General features: G+C 42.0%; 1 protein-coding gene across 1 annotated transcript in view; it reads right to left on the reverse strand.

Annotated features, from left to right (window-relative positions):
- Positions 1-16403, reverse strand: part of LOC138514393 (sodium-coupled monocarboxylate transporter 1-like) — an 892200-nt gene that overhangs the window by 231045 nt on the left and 644752 nt on the right. Inside the window, exon 11 of the mRNA XM_069629875.1 lies at positions 13567-13653. Within this exon, the coding sequence (XP_069485976.1) occupies positions 13567-13653 (87 nt within the window). The remainder of the gene's footprint in view (positions 1-13566; positions 13654-16403) is intronic.

Raw genomic sequence — 16403 nt, forward strand, 5'->3', positions numbered from 1 at the left:
ATCCAGAATTTCTTTTTAGTCTGTTATTCAAGAGAAAGGGGACATACAAAACTCGGCCCACTCACCAGGATTTTCTTTTCACATTTGGTTGGTAATTCCATCTCGGCCGGGGGCTCTGGACGAACTAACATGTATGATTTTTGTTAGAATATCATCCTTGTCAAACGGGATGCCCCACTTATCTATATGAGGTAGGATAGGATTTTGTGAGTGTCCTTTCTTTTTATATAACTCGTTGTAGTGGTTCCCCCACTGATTTTCAGATACCATGTTACTCTGAATTGCTTATTGTGGGGCACTTGTGTTGTTGATGAGTTTCCAAAAGTATCTTGAGTTGAAATTTGACAGGGTTCTCATTTTATCTTCCGCGTCTCGTTGGTCCATTATATGTTTGTGAGAAATTAGCCGATTTTTTTATTTTTGTTTGAATTTCTTCTTTTTTTTATTTTTATTTTATTTATTTTGAATTGGCTGATAAAATCAACCTTTCAAAAATTATAAATATATTTTTCCAAAACAATTCATTTCAATTACATTTTACATTTTACATTTACATTTGAACAAGGAGTAAAAATAATAATAAAAAAAGGGAAAAAACAATCTATCATTCACCATGATTACATAATTGTTACCCCAATATTATCATACATGCATTTGTACTTTACGTGTTTTTCCATTACAATGCTGCCATACTAAACTAAAAATGAATTAATCAAACAATAGGCTTTAGTGTGATTCAGCGTTCTACAGATTTGACTCATGCGTATTTACCAAATTCAGTTCATTAAGAAACTGTTTCACTGCCAATCTCAATGATGTTAAAGTACAATTGATTAACATTTTACACATTATATTGGCTGTTCAATGAGGATAATGATACGGTTCAGTCCGTTCAGAGCGCGTTATAAATAATTCAAAATCAAAAATCAATTAAATCAAGTAGATGAAAGAAGTACTTTTTTCTAAAACCAACTAGTTTGTTACATTCAGTTAGTAAGTGTTTTGACACTAGCTTTATCTTTGCAAAACCGACAGGACACATCACCATCTTCTGCTATTCCCCATTTATGAGATAGTTCTTTAGTATGACAGATGCCCAACCGAAATCTTAGGTATTGATATCTTGCGCTGGCATAGGGAATTTCACCAGATAGGATTCTACAATGTTTAATTTCTTGCATGATTGATTATACTCTTGAAATCGTTTGGACTTCATGCAAGTTTCTCTGTTTATAATCCAGTCTCATTGATAGATCTTTTTGTTCACTCTGTCCGGATTTGTTTCCAGCATGTGGTTGGATACATTCACATCTTTTAAGACTTGCTGGACTTTCATCAACCATATACACATCTGTTTACTTGAGGGATTCAACACATGTTTTGCAACAACATTCATAATTGATTTGTCATTTGCTGTTAACAAACATTTCTTGTAAAATGCGACCATTTTCCATTTGTATCCCATACCAAGCGATAACAGGCCCAGTTCATATCTAATGGAGTCTACTGATTGACTTTGTGGTAGCATTAATACACTTCTCCAGTAAATCCCCTCTAGTTTTGCCCTAAAAGTTGTCATCTCTCCATTTTCTGGGTTTGGTTCTGTATAGTAATGTCGGTGTAACTTTTTGCTTATAAAATTGCAATGCCGGTAGTAAGGAACATTTTCCGTACTGGCCCATAATTATACGTGCCTGGGAGGAAGCAGTTTTAGCTTTCTTCCTAAGTTCTTCGTAATGAGATGTGTCAGACGGATGGTCATTTGAGTTGAGCCCCAAGTACTTATATTCGTGGACAATTTCTACAATTGTGTTCTGTAACGAATTGGAGTTAATTACGATTTTACTTTTCTCCTTGTTGATTGTTAAATCATTTTTCTCCACCTATGTATTCAGTTGCTTCAGTAGGATCTGCAATCCCCTGGGTGTCTTAGCCAACAGCACAAGATCATCAGCATAAAACAGCATAAAACAGCATAAAACAGCCAGGGGATGCAATGTCCATTAAGTCTTGGTGGATCAGATTTAATTTCTTCAGAAGTATACCTCATGTCTGATACAAAGAAGTTAAAAACTGCTGATGCAAGAATGCACCCTTGTTTTAACCCACGATGGGTCATTATTGGGACTGTTAGGTTTCCATTCAATGACAATCTCACTTGTATTCTTGTGTTTGTATGCAATTGTTTGATCCGGTATAATATGGGGGCTGGGCATACTCCTTTTCTTAACTTGTCCCACCGCAATTCCCTCGACAGAGTCGAAGGCAGCTTTGAAATCTATAAAGGCCATATAAAGTGCCTGACGTCTCTCTTTTTCAAGAAGCTTAATGGCATGCATGGTCATGAGATTCACAGTAGTTCCTAACCCCGCCACAAACCCAGTTTGGAAAGAATCTGCTAGTTTCATTACTTTGACCCAGGTTGTGAAGTATTTAAGGATTATGCGCACAAACATTTTCCCCGGGACATCCAGAATAGCTTTCTGGCAGTTGCCGGTCTCCCTTTTTATATAAAGGTACAACTATAGATTGTAACCAAGATGATGGAACTTGGCCAGATTGAAACATTTGATTATATATTATCACTAGAATGTAAGCCCAGGATTCGGGATGCGTCTTTATCATTAGGTTCGACAAGCCATCCAGGCCAGGGGGCCTGGACATACGCAGCTTGCTTATGTACTGTAAGATGTCATCCCATTCAAAGTTAATGAATAGTTGTTCCCTATCCACTTTCCCATTTGTAGAATGAGGAAAATTCATAATTGCATACAGGGTTCTATAATACATGACCCATACCTCTTCTGGGACTGCGTTGATCTGTACTCCTAGTTGGCTTTGACCTTGAGCCTGATTTAGGAGTCCCCAGATCAAGGCAGAGCTCTTATATGCAAGGGAGCGCAACATATTTTGTGAATCTCGATGATACATATTGGCCTTCCTGACCCTTATCCAGTTCTTATATTTTGTTTGCAAATGTTTCTTATTTTCCTGGGTCTTAGATGTTCTGTACTTTAATTCAAAGTGCCTATGCGCTCTGACTTGTGCTTTCCTTTTGACAACTTCTGGATCGTAGGTATGAATGTGAGAAGTGTTGTTTAATTTATGTTATCCCCCTTTCTGATGGTATTTTTCCAGAAGAGTCACATACATGCCACTTGGAGTCATAATATCTTGGTCTCCTGATCTAAATAGATTGGTTAGATGATTTGAAAATCACCCAAAGATAAAGGATTCCACCGCAGCCCATTCCGAGAGTGTGTGGCTATAGCATTAGTCATGTTTGATTTATAGACAAAACTGGTACTCATCTCTCTGGTCCATACTAATTCAAGTGATTTATGATCACTGGTAGATTAATCTAATTCCTGGAAGGTTTTTATTTTGTCAAGGAGATTCCGAGTGACATATATATAGTCTATGAGGGCAGATTGATTACCCCTCTGCCACGTGCACCTAGGCGGGTTATCTTCACTAACTGCCCCATTGGCCATCACCATTTGCTTCTCTTTCTTTAAGGCGGACCATTGTAGTGTGGCCTTGGGCTGTTTTTGTGGAGACTGAGTTATACATTTGATGTTTAAATCTCCTACTATAATTATGTGGCAAACCTCTTTGTCATCATAAACACGCTCCCGTGTTAGCTCGAAATCTCTCAAGAAGTCTTCCTCTGAGATTCCTGCATGATTCCAGTATGTGTTGATCAATGCCGTTAGCCCATGTTGGGTTTTTATTCTAACTAGTTGAATAAACATGTTGGGAGAGAACCATGAAGAAAGTTCTAGGTTGATTGCCTTTTCGACCACCATCATAAGGTCAGCCATAGGCCTTCCCCTCACTGGTAATTTAGCGGGTAAAAGGACAATGTGGTGTGCATTCCATATAGGGGGGGACGTTAACCAAACTTCTTGGAATGCCAAAATGTCATAATTATTCAACTGATTGTTATGACTAAATGTTAAATGCTTATGTCCTCGCGTATTCCACGAGGCGAGGGAGCATGTCCCACTTTCCCTATTCTCTCGTTGTTAATTTCTGTTACTATTGGGGTTCTGCCCAATTAAGGTATTTTGATGGCAGATAAATTTAAGATTCTGAAAGTTATCTTGTTGTCTGATTTGGTGGCTGCTATAAGCAGACCCTTGCAATTGACCATCTATATGCAAATCCTTATTATTCAATTCCAAGCCGTTACTTAAGGTTTCATTAGCACTAAATATATGGTTGGAAGTCAGACGTTGTGGATGTTTCTCCAAGTCTGGATTGACAACTTTGTCAACTATGAAGCCCATGGGTAAGCGTACCTGCGTACCAAATCATATTCATCACCACCCCAGAGGACATTCATAGTTTTACAATGTCACATCTATGGTTATCTATACATTCTATCAAATCCAGGTCACAAGAACATATGTCTTCTACTTTGGGGATTTTGTTCAAAATGTTAAGCACTGATGTCCTGTTCAGATCATATTCACCAAATTGGCCACCTCTACATTGCATTATTAAATGGTGGCAGGCTCGGTTTGTGCTTGTTTTCATTGTTTTTTTATTTATCTGTCTAATTTCTTCCTGCTCTTTCCCCCAATATTAGGAAGTAACACTTTTTGTGAATATGTGTCATTAAGGGGGCGCCTTGACATTTTCTCAAAACGCTATTTTTATTTTCGATTGCTGATGCATTTGGGCTGGTCATGTAATACTCACGAGACCTAGCTATGTCTTCTCGCTTTTGTTCGAGTGTCGATTTCAAACTGTTTTGCACTTCACGAACATCAGGACACCCGATCTCTTGAAGCTTATTTCTGGGATTCACTGTACTCTCATCATAGTCGGTTTTTGCCAAATTCAAGCTTGACCCGGGACAATGCATTGGGTTTTGATTTCCTTCAAGTTGAACCATGCCTGATGTCATGCTTGCTGTGTCAGCGCTTTTGCACAGTTCTACCACCCTGACTAAGTCATCCAAGGATTGATATTTCATGACTGTGCCAGATGTACATTCCTGTGCAGAGTTAGTCGAGGCTGAGCCTGAATCACGTCTTCTTTTTTGCATTTTGGTGTATTTACTTACAACAGCATTTCGTGCTATTTGAGTGGAAGCTTTAGGCAAAATATTTTTTTTTTACAAACTGGAGTGTACTACTTTTATTCCTTGGTTTGGGCACTTCCGTGTTTTTCGTTTTTTTGTGTATTTGAATTTTATTTGACAATTTGGACTTTGACTTTAGAGAACATAACGTAAGTATTCGCCTTGCTCGCCAGGGTCAAATCAGGTGTTATCAATTGTTTTGTGATCACAACCGGTTGTCTGTTTTCCCCATTAGATGTTTGTACTGGGTTCTGTTCAATAATTTCCTCTAAATCTATTTCTCCAGAGTCTATCTGACCTTTTTCTTTTTTTTGTCTACCTCTTGTTCTTGGCAGGCTAAGTCGGTGTGGGGTTAAATATATCCCCTATTTGGGTTATATCATCTATGCAAAAAACATCTTTTATGATACCTTTAATTTCCTTTGGCAACTTGGACACGGGTGTCCTCCTCCATTATTTTCACTCGCACCAGTGCCACAGCTCTTTTGCCACTGTAATATTTGGGATAACATGTCAATTTGCCTTGTCATTTTCGCATCAACGTATTCATATAGTTTGACTACAGAAAAAAATGGCCATGTTCATTGCTTGTAAAGTATTTTGGAGACTTTCATTAGTGGCAAAGGGCTGAATAAACTGTTTCCATTTCAAAGCCAGCTTTAATTATGGAGTCTGGCGATAAAGCTCCCTCTAACCTATCTGGAAGTAACTCATTAGTCGCGCAAGGTTCTGCAGAATAGAACCGCTGTATGGCATTGACGGCTCCAGCTGTGGAGAATGTTATACGGGCTTTCTGGTTCGAACCAAGGCTCTGGGTGAGGTTAATGTGATGGCTTGAGCGTTTAGGTGTTACTTTTGTGTTTGCAAATATTTTAGTTATATCTTTTAATGGCGGCATGCTTGACATCAAGGTGTAGGTGTTCGCCATTTTATATACCAAAGATTATAACGTGGTTCTTTCCCTTTTTGACAGTAACGTGTAAAGGCAAGGAAAGACAACAAGATAAAATAATGAAAATGAAAAAATAAATAGATTCACTTTGCTAAAAAAAAAAAAAAATGAACTTAAAATACAATAAAATATAATTCATTAAATAATCATTCGAAAACCTTATCAGGCTTGGATATATTAAGACTCCACGCTCCCTACCAGCACCCGCATCAACTGCTCTTTACCAAATGCTCTTCTCCGAAATACACGCATTTGCAAAAGCAGTAAATAGGTTTCTGGGGGGGGAGGGCGGGATTACAAGCACTTAGTGAAGTTTCCAAATGGTGGCCAAAAAAAGAGAAATATCTCCCCAATGTTCGCAATCTTCACAATGTTCACAACGGTCCCGAACAGTAGTTCAAAGCCACGTTCAGAGCCGGCAGAATGAAGACGCAGCCTCCTGCTGCAATAACTGCTCTTTACCAAATGCTCTTCTCCGAAATGCGCGTCTATAGTCACATCCCACAACGATTTCTACCACACCATCATCGTACCATGACAACAGCTCTCCATGTCCCAACCGCCATCCTTCATAAAATCTACTCGACTATGCAAGCGGGCGGTGGTTTAGTGCCTGCTTACTCTTCTCAACTATAGAAGTACACGTCACAGAAGGCAAATTCTTCTTCAGCACAGTTGTATCTGTGTTGGGAAGCTTTGCAATTGATCTAATTTTTTTTCGTAGTTCTCTTTTCCTTGGTGATATTTCTATGTCAAATGCATGTTTTCTTGGAAGCCACATCTTTGCCAACACTGCTGTATTTTTACATGTGGGTCTAGCAGCAAGCGGTAGTCGACTTTGATGATGTTTCCATTGCTTAGATCATTTCGATATTCTCTCGTGATATTATTCACTTTGGTGGCATTTAAGCATAGTCTATTTCTGCCTGGCTCCACTGTCAATGAGGATTTCCACAATTTGTGTGTTGATGATGACTGACCGTGGTATGTTATTTCCACTAAATTGTGGTCGCTCTGCTGCCTTGGTATGACTTGTAACGAGGCAACTTTTTGCGCCAGTCTTTCGGATACGAAGAAATAATCCAGTATGGATACCTGACTTTCTCTTTTCCACGTGGCTCGAGGCGGAATGTCACCTCGTACATGCCCATTGAGGACGGGCATGTCTCTTGCCTCCATTTCTTCCATCCATATATTAGCCATGCTCTTACTTATCTCAGATTTAGTATCTTTGTTTTCGGCTGTGCTGTCCTGGTGTTAGACAGTTGATGTGTAAGTCGCTACACATTCAAGCTCTCATCCCAGGATTTCAGGCAATCAATTAAGGTAGTTATTTAGTCAATATAGCTTTGGGTGCCAGCTGCTTTATGTTGCCAATAAAGGTTCAAGATGTTGATCCGATTGACCGCAGCTTTTAAGCTCTTGAGTTGTTTCAATTACAGTGAGTTGGATGTAAGGGCTTGGATTTTTCGAAGTAATGGCAGGAAATCCACTTTTCTTTTTTATTAATGTAAGCAGGCCTGCCATTGGGAGCCCTTTCTTTCCTTTTATTGCCAGATTCATTGTTATTTCATAGGCTTCGGCGATGGGTGGAGTGGATTTTCCTGAAAGCAAAGGATGTGAAAACAGTCCAGGTCACAAGTATTGTTGTCAAATAAATGTGAAAATCCACGGGTATTCCACGAGCCAGATAAGTGTGTTAAAGTTAAAACCTTACTCGGTTCTTGGCATTAGCTGATGTTAAGACACAGGGCTCTGGCTAGCGAACTCCAAGTTCCTTCCTTTGAATGCATTCTCGTTGAGTTCGCCTCTGTTCTATTTCTCGCATTGTCGTTATTAGTACACTTGGGCGTTATTTTTAAAGGTGCTTCGTGTCCCTCACAGCTGTTGCATTTCATCATGTTAATTTCCAGATTCCGCTGTGTGTAGTTGGTTACCGCCTTTGTTATTATTGGGCTCGAGATTTGACGCCCCTTCCACTCAGGGGATCTTCTACTTTCGTCTTGGCTTGTCTGTTCTTCATTACTTTTGTGTTTTCTGATATTTTACTAAGCGTTAAGCCTTCATGGACTTCCATAATGTCAAATACCAAGGGTAGTAGTGATGGTGCCGCACCCATCAATAGATCGCAGATCATTCTAGAGTCAATGTGCAATCGCACACGATCGTGTTGCGGTCTTCCTGTGAATTCTACCATGGCAATGTCATCCAACTCAATTGCTCGTAAACTTGAAACATGATGCAACAACCATGATGCATTTTTACGGTTTAGTATCAGTCCATCATTGACTGATAATATACGTTCCGATGTTAGTTGATGATTGGCAAGAGGTTTAGAGATAATGCTTGTTTTATCAGTGATGTTCCTTCGGATTCCTTGATCTCTCATCGTCGCATCACCTTTCAAGTTGTTGCGACTCAGAGAGTGGGGCTCAGGAGATAGTTTTTGGCCTCGACCTGAGTGATCTAAGTCAAATAATGGCCCATCTCTATACGGTCTTTAGATCATATGGCAGATTTTTGTCCAGGGGGTGTTCTTTGAGGCTCATTGCTTCTATTTTCTCCCTCTTTTCTGCTAAAGTGAAGAAATTTGACGTGGGTTGTTCTTTGGTATGGTTTTCTAACTCCGCCCGGCGATTTGTTGTTTTCGCTTTGCGGTACATTTAGGCAGTTGAACATCTACTCTGAGCGTCTCCTCTTGCTCTTTACATCATCTTTTTCTGAATCATCATCGTATATTATTTCAAGTGAATCAGTTTGAACTTGAGTAGTCGCATCTTCGAGATCCGTGTCGTATGTTATTAAATTTAACAGAAAATTAAACTCGCGCTCTGAAACACTTGTGTACGAGCGCAATATAAATGAAATATCATATATCAGCAGGGACATGTCATCAAGCGACATGTTTGTCAAGCAGGTCGAGCGGTCTGCCTTTTTTTGCTCTGATTGTTCTTGTGGGTTTTTGTGTCGATTTGTAGATGTGGTCGTCTTCAAGACCGCATTCTTTGGTTCTATTTCAGCAGAAAAGGACTTGATATTTTGCAAAATAAATTTGCAACTTTTGGATTTGAATTTCTTTCCTTTGGGTTGATTTTTAGGTTTCTTAGTCTGATTAAATATGGCCTCCCTATCAATCTGACTGACTGCTTTGCCAGGCTGAACGATTGAATAGTTACAGTCACCTTGTTTGGTCAGGGACTTTGCCGCTGCATGCGGGTTGGTTGGATTTGCTACAATACCTTCTGCGTCAGTAGAAGTAGGTGGTCTGGTCGACGGCCCCTCAATTTGTTGTTAAGCTACGTTTGTGATTTGAGGACACTTTGTTGGTTTCACTATTTTTGTGTCGTGGATCTTCTGTGTTCAGACTTGAGTGGCCTCCAGTTTGCGGAACCAAGCCATGATTGTGTGGGCTTCTTGTTTCCTCAGGTGTTATTTGTGTCATCTCTTTTTGGGTATCTACTTTATTCTTTTGGAGAATTATGGATTTGGCTTCTCCCTGAAGTCTATGGCTGGTAGCTCCGATATTTACTTCTACATTATATGCTTTTTTGTTTATTTTTAGTAGTAATAGGGCCTCTCGGGCGACTTCTGCCAATAGCCTTTTGTCCTCGCGTTACTTTTTAGATGCTCTAGGATCGATTTGTGTGTTAAGTCAGATCTCTCTTTGTCATCAGCTGGTTTTGTTCTAAACCCATTCATTGCTGTTTCAATGTTGATGAGCTTAGAATGCATAATTGCTGTCATTTTGCTTTGATCTTTATAATTTTCGTTGATATGCTCGTGCATCTTTAAGAAAGGAGCTAATGCTATCGTTGGTGCTGACATGATGTTAGTGCTTAGCTCATGCACAACTTGTTCCATGATTTTCTTTGGACTTAGACTTTCGGATGTACCAACTGGATTTCGATTAGACACATGCCTTCTCACTTTTGGGGAGTCCCGCTGTATGAATGACGAATCAGAGGAAGACTCTTCAGAAGTTGACTGATGACCTCGGTGCACAACTGCACTTTCTGGGGTGAATTTTGCAGCTTTATGGAGTCCTGTGTCTTCTTGATGATGCGCACTTGCTCTACGTTGTAAGCAGCTAATGCTGGGAGAGGAGCTGGATTCCACTCTCCTACGCTTGTGTGATCTGTTGTTTATGGTTGTGCTGTTTCTATCACACACCACGGTTTCATCTTGGAACATAGTTGCTGGCTTCATTACCTTATCTGCTCTGTTGAGACTCACTTGGGTAGTTATTTTTGTTAGGTCTCGGAGCAATTTGTCAGCCACTGCTAGCGAAATTCCTCCATGACTGGGTGCCCCTCCAAGGTCTTCAGATCCATTTGCCACCTCATGCGTTATGGTCTGCGGACAAAGATTGGACATGCAATATGGGGGCAAGACAAATGCTGGTTCCTGAAATTGTTCCAAGGTCTGCACAGGTCTAAGAACTGTCGAATTCACTGGTGGCCAAATGCTTATGCCATGTTATTGTTATTGTTATTTTGCATTTATATAGCGCCTTATATACCATTGGTATGGTCTGAAGGCGCTGGTAGGTTGAACGCCCTTGGGAACCGAGGTTCTGGTCAGTGGAGAGATTAGAGAGGGTCAAAGGTGCGTGTGCGCACCAGGTATGTGTGCAGCTGGTGCGGCATTTTTGTGGTAGCTGCTTCCTAGCGATAGGTGTGGTGGTTGAGGAATCAGGAGTATGTGTTCGGTCTGGCGGGAGTTATCCAGTCCGATTGAGGCAGCGTTAGACCTGACGAGAACGCTTGGCTGGGGGTGGGAAACCAGCAATGTTTATTTAGAGTGATGGGGAGTGAGTGGTGGATGTTGATATGAGAACAGTTATACCGAATGGTGTCATAGTATCTCTGTGTTCTACTTGAGTGGTGGTGTAAGGAGAGAGTAAGCGTGGGGTGTGAAATGAAGTATGCTCTTACAACGGTTCCTTGCGTTCCACATCAAAGACTGCACATCACGCAATCCACAGGGGTCAGGTCCGGTCCGTGCGATGTGTTTTGTTTCTCATCTGCTCTTGTGCTCTATTCATCGGGTCAGCGGGTTCATCCGTATAGCGTACTCCTCCATCTAGCATAATCATGCGTTCTGGTCCATTCATTCATTTGTTTCGTGCGTTCACCCGCTCTCCAGGCTCATCTGTTATGCACTCATTCGCATCAGATGCTCATCCGCCACTTTGTCAGTTCTGCATTCGTCAGCTCCGTTCACTCTTCCGTCCAATGTACTTATCTGTTTTGTGTACTCGTTTTCTCGCTCTTATTTCTCGTTCGTTTGACGCATACGCGTTCTCTCGCCATACTCAGTCGCTTACTACACTACATGTGCCAATGTCTCCAGCTCAACGTCTTCATAGCGGCCGGGGATGAGCACTTATTCCTTCTCCCAGTCCTGCTGGGACAATGTTGTATTGGTGGCCGTGTGATTTCATGTTTCCTTTTCCATCTCCTTGAATGTACTCAGCGTGGTGCTTATATCTTCACGTATAGGAGACTTATCATCAAGTAAGCATTGTACACCTTGCCAAACATTTTGCGCTTGTGGAGTGGACAATAGTATCAAAGTGCAAGTTGCATCTCCAGCGCAAGGATGTTTATGCATAGCTCCAGGTGACCACAGCCAAATATCGGCTGCCCGCATCACGCGGCCAGCCAGAGCCGCGGGACTGAGCAATCCAATGTCGTTGGAATTTCTGCTTCGATCAGATTATAGTTTGGAGGATATAAGGGGCAAGGCAAGGAAAGTGGGAACGCCTTACTACTAGTTAGTAGTGCAGGCCTCTGAATGTGAGTCTTGAGGGGGATTGGGGCGAGGATTGGTGCAACGTTTCTCTGGTCCTGCTGCTCGAGGAAAAGTAAGCGCAGGATCACAGGGGGTACATTGGGTGATGCTTACCTTGGCTGCTTCCTCTTTCACAGGCTTTCTTTTCCCCTGTTTATCCACAAGAGGGAGTCTTGTCAGACGTAACAGTCCTCGCCTCGCCATGTCTGTAGCCTTGTCTGCAGCAACAAAAGACTCTCTGGAGCAACAGGAGGGACAAAGTGTAGCGCTGGGAACCTCCACACAGGAAACACTCCTGACACTCTGCGACGCTCTGCGTCGTGAGTGAGTATTTGAAGCTTGGCCCCTCCTTATCCTCAAAAGCTGAATAGGCAGCAACAAAATACTCTCTGGAGCAACAGGAGGAACAAAGTGTAGCGCTGGGAACCTCCACACATGAACACTCCTGACACTTATTCACGATTTTGTAACTTTTAAACGGGTAGAAATACACCATACCAAAATATATACACATTTGCTCTACACAATGTTGTCACGGATTTGTATTAACTGTAACAAATTCACTCCCCCCAGCTCCTGGTATTGGGAGCATTTCTTCATGTACCCCTAAAATTAACACAAATAGCACCTGTACCTCATAGGATCAAAGTCCTTGACCAAGTGGAGGAATCCTGCGCAGAGACAGAAAACCTTGCAGAGCAGATTAAAGAATGGCCTTGAATTGGAGGTCGTGAGGGTGGGAGGGACTGTGGGAGGGGACTAATAGGGAGTTCCTCGGTAACGCGGAGCGTCCGTAGATTGGCAACTTCAGCAAATGAGCTGCATGGGGGCACGGACTCGCAAGGTGTTTAGCACTAAAACTAATGAGCCCCCCTCACCATTGTCTATGCTGGCTAGGTCTGATGGGAGATGTAGTGCAAAACATAGGCGCAAGAAAAAGGCGGAATCAGAGATTGCTGTTCTGAGCTCATACCTCTTTCGGGATGCGCTTCAACACACACCCTCACCCAGTGATAGAAGTGTACCAAAAAAGTTGTGCAACCTTGACACTGGAGGGGGACAGAGTAGGAAGGAAAGGAGCAACGTGCAGCACCTTTCTCAAGGGGTGCAGTCATGCTGGTTGACAGCCAATTGAGTTGAAATAGATTTCAGTTTAGCTGTCACTGATATCGGGTGGTACAGTGGAGAAGTGTGCTTTAACTTCATGAAGAATAGTGCCGGAATATTGAAAATTGTGCAAAATCCAGCTGTTGGCAGTAAACAGTAATAGTGGTGGAACACCGCTCCTGACCGCTCCCGCTCACTTCGACCACTCTCACATCCATGTTGCGTCTCGAGGGCACGGGCAGACTGAACTCAATTTGCACACCTAGCACTAATAGGTGAGACGCAAATAGCCCTTAAGAAACTCTGCATGTGCAAATGGCACCCATTTTTCATCATGCTTTTGCACTTTGGACATACAAGTTAGTAAATCAATATCTATATATCAGTTTGTGCTCACCAAAAAACATAACTATGTGAAATAAATAGAACTATATGGGCTCCTTTGTTCAAAAACTGTACTGTTCATTATTTTTTCTTTATATTGTGAAGAAAATCGACAAAGTTCAAATGACACATTTCTGTTTAAAAAAAATAAAAAATAATTTTAAGAAAGCAATGGGTCCCATTTGTTGAAAACCACATACATTTAATTTAGTTCAATGCGTCTGTTGTTTCTACTTACTGTTGAAGTTGCAAAAGAGAACAGAATCCCCAGGGAGAAGATCCCCAGCAGGGGGCCACCGATAATGCCAAAAAGGGAGTATGCCGCCTGCAGGGGGAATCAAAGACATTGATTAATATTCAATTATTGACAGTGATAAAAAGGAATGTTCACAAATAGGTTATGAGAGCGTCTGTAAAAAGTGCAATCGTCTAGTGGCTGAAGGGGTCGGTACTCAGGGTGGTCTCTCCCAAAGCCTTTCAATTGAATCAGAACAAGTGCATGGATTTCCTACGCTCCTATTGGCCAGTCCTCGCCACTCCCTTCTGCCTCTCTCATTGGTGCCAGGTTTAGTGCTTGCAGGAGCCATCTGTCACCACTAGGTGGCACCTGCTGGTGGCACCCTGGAATTACCATAGAGCGCTCAGCAAACAGGCTGAAAAGCAGGAGATGTTAGCACATTAGGATTTATGGAGAGTGAGCCTGGCTAGCAGGTCACAGCTGCTGTCCAAACAAATGAAGAATACAGAGAGAAAAGGACAAGGGAAGACCAAGCGTAAGGGGCTCTGGGCAACGAGGTGTTCTTTCAAGTGCAGGGACCCCAGTTACTTCTGAAGTGCAGCTGAGATGCATTCTTACGCTACTCCAGAGGTCAGGTGCACAGCAGTAGAAGTCACTTTCCAAGGTGTGGGCTAAAGGCTCGGACCGGCCCGCAGGGAGATAAAGCCATGCCAGAAGTGCAATATGTGGCTACTTCTTTTGACCACTGTTACTGAACACATATTCTTTAAAATGCAAAATTTGCAACACATTTGACCAAAATACTCACTTTTCGGTACTACTCAACCAGTCTGTCACAAATGGAATTCAATTGTGACTGGGTCACTTTTCCAATTGATGTAGTAACACTGTGTGAGACTACACAACACTTGTCTGCTTGGTATTAGGTAACCCACCTTTTGGTATAGGGCTGTTCTACACAAGTTGGTAGTGTGACTGAGCAGCCAGGCCCATCTCAAGAGGGGTACATGTGAGCTGTAGCAATGCAATTCGCAAATATAAGTAGCCAAGTAACACTTACACTCAAGGTTTCAGTTATAAATAGTTATTTATTTATTTACCATCAATTTTTAAATGAGCGTTTTTGAAAAGGGCAAGATATGTAACAATCAAATACACTTTAAAATACTTTTCCAGAATCAGCATAAGTTTAGTAGATACTCTAAAGAGAATCTTTTTACACACTTCCTACACCCAGAGGTGACTTCATTCACAAGGACAGTAATGGCATTTATATATCAGTAGTACACTTTGCAGATTCTGAGGTTGCAGAAAGGGAAGGTTAAAGGAACAAAAAGGTTATACTGGTTCACAGGGCATGTGAGTATATTTAAATATTCCAATGAAGTCTAGACAAAACCTTTCCCAGCAATAACAGTCCAAACACAAGTTATCACATCTGAGGGACAGACAATATCAAAGTCAATGGACTAGAAGAGTCTGCAGGGAGTCAGGACAGCCAAAGTTAATTGGAGCACAGTCTATGGAGCTGAGGCACTTCGTAGTTAATAAAAGTCTTGCACAAAGTTAGAGAGTTTTGTAGAAAATCACTGTTGGGTCACAAGCTGTTACATTTGTGGAGAGCAGAGCTGGAATCAACTCTAACAAAAGTAGCTACTGAAAGTCTCAACTGAGAAGAGCAAAGCTAAAGATACTGAGGTAAGTACCCCTGTTAAGGAGAATTCTCTCTTAAGGCTAATTTCCCAAACCTAATGAGTCCCCAAGCATCTTTGCTGGATTTTTGGGGATTATTTTATTCTCCTGCTAAGAGTGAGACTCTTGTTCTCCCACTCTTAGACATGATTTGAGATATCCTTTGACTTTGTAATGTGTTTTATGGGCTATGGGGTCTTTTACTCCATAGGGCTTCATGTGGTTTTGGGATGTGTGTTACACAGCACCCTCAGTGCAGTAACACAGGGGTGTCATAGTGACCCCCAAACATAGACTCCATACCCTGGGACTGACTACTGTCTCCCAGGCATGTAAAGTCACCATTGGCTTTACTAGACCTAAATTTACTAACAGAACTAGTACAAACCATCCTATTGTGGACGTACTGGAAGGGGTTAATTAGATTACCCATGGGTCTGTTTTCAAGGGGGCACTGTGCAGTCCCCCCTTGTCGAGTTTCTGGATGGTGGCAGTGGTTACCACACAAAATATTCCTTAAGAATATTCTCTATGGGATTTTCCCATTCATTTTAAACGCACCACTTTTTGGTGCAATGTTAAAGATACCGCCGGGTTATTTATTTAATATTTATTCCCCGGTTGGGTCTTTTTCCCAGGACTCGGTTTTAAAATGGCAATTGTGTTCGCCTCTGTAACTCCAAACCCAAGTCGAGCCCTTTGTTCCACTTTTGGCGGGCTTCTGCACAGAAGCCTCCAAAAGTGGTGCCACTCTGTCTGGGTACACAGGATGTGTGGGAGGGGGGTTTAGGCACCCTGGACTGAGTTTCCTTGGCAACTCAAGTCGCACTGTTGTATGATTGGCCCAGTGGTGAGCCGCCCGGCTCACCACTTAGCATGTTTGATTGACAGCTAGGACTGGTGAATGGGGGTTTTCTGCATAAAAGCAGGGCTTTGTGGACTGGGACTTCAGACGTCGCCACAGGACCAAAGAATCCGAAGAGGGAGAAGCTGAGCCGACCTGCAACGCCGGCACCACCGGTGGAGCCCTGCTGAACCGACTCACCACTTCTTCCAACGACAGAGGAGATCTTCAGCCCGAAGAGTCTTCTTCCTTTGACTGGTGGGTATAACCAGTTTGCCCGCCTTTTCGCCTTCCCGGATCA

The sequence above is a fragment of the Ambystoma mexicanum genome, chromosome 12, assembly GCF_040938575.1.
Source record: "Ambystoma mexicanum isolate Mex_15411 chromosome 12, UKY_AmexF1_1, whole genome shotgun sequence".
Classification (NCBI taxonomy): domain Eukaryota; kingdom Metazoa; phylum Chordata; class Amphibia; order Caudata; family Ambystomatidae; genus Ambystoma; species Ambystoma mexicanum.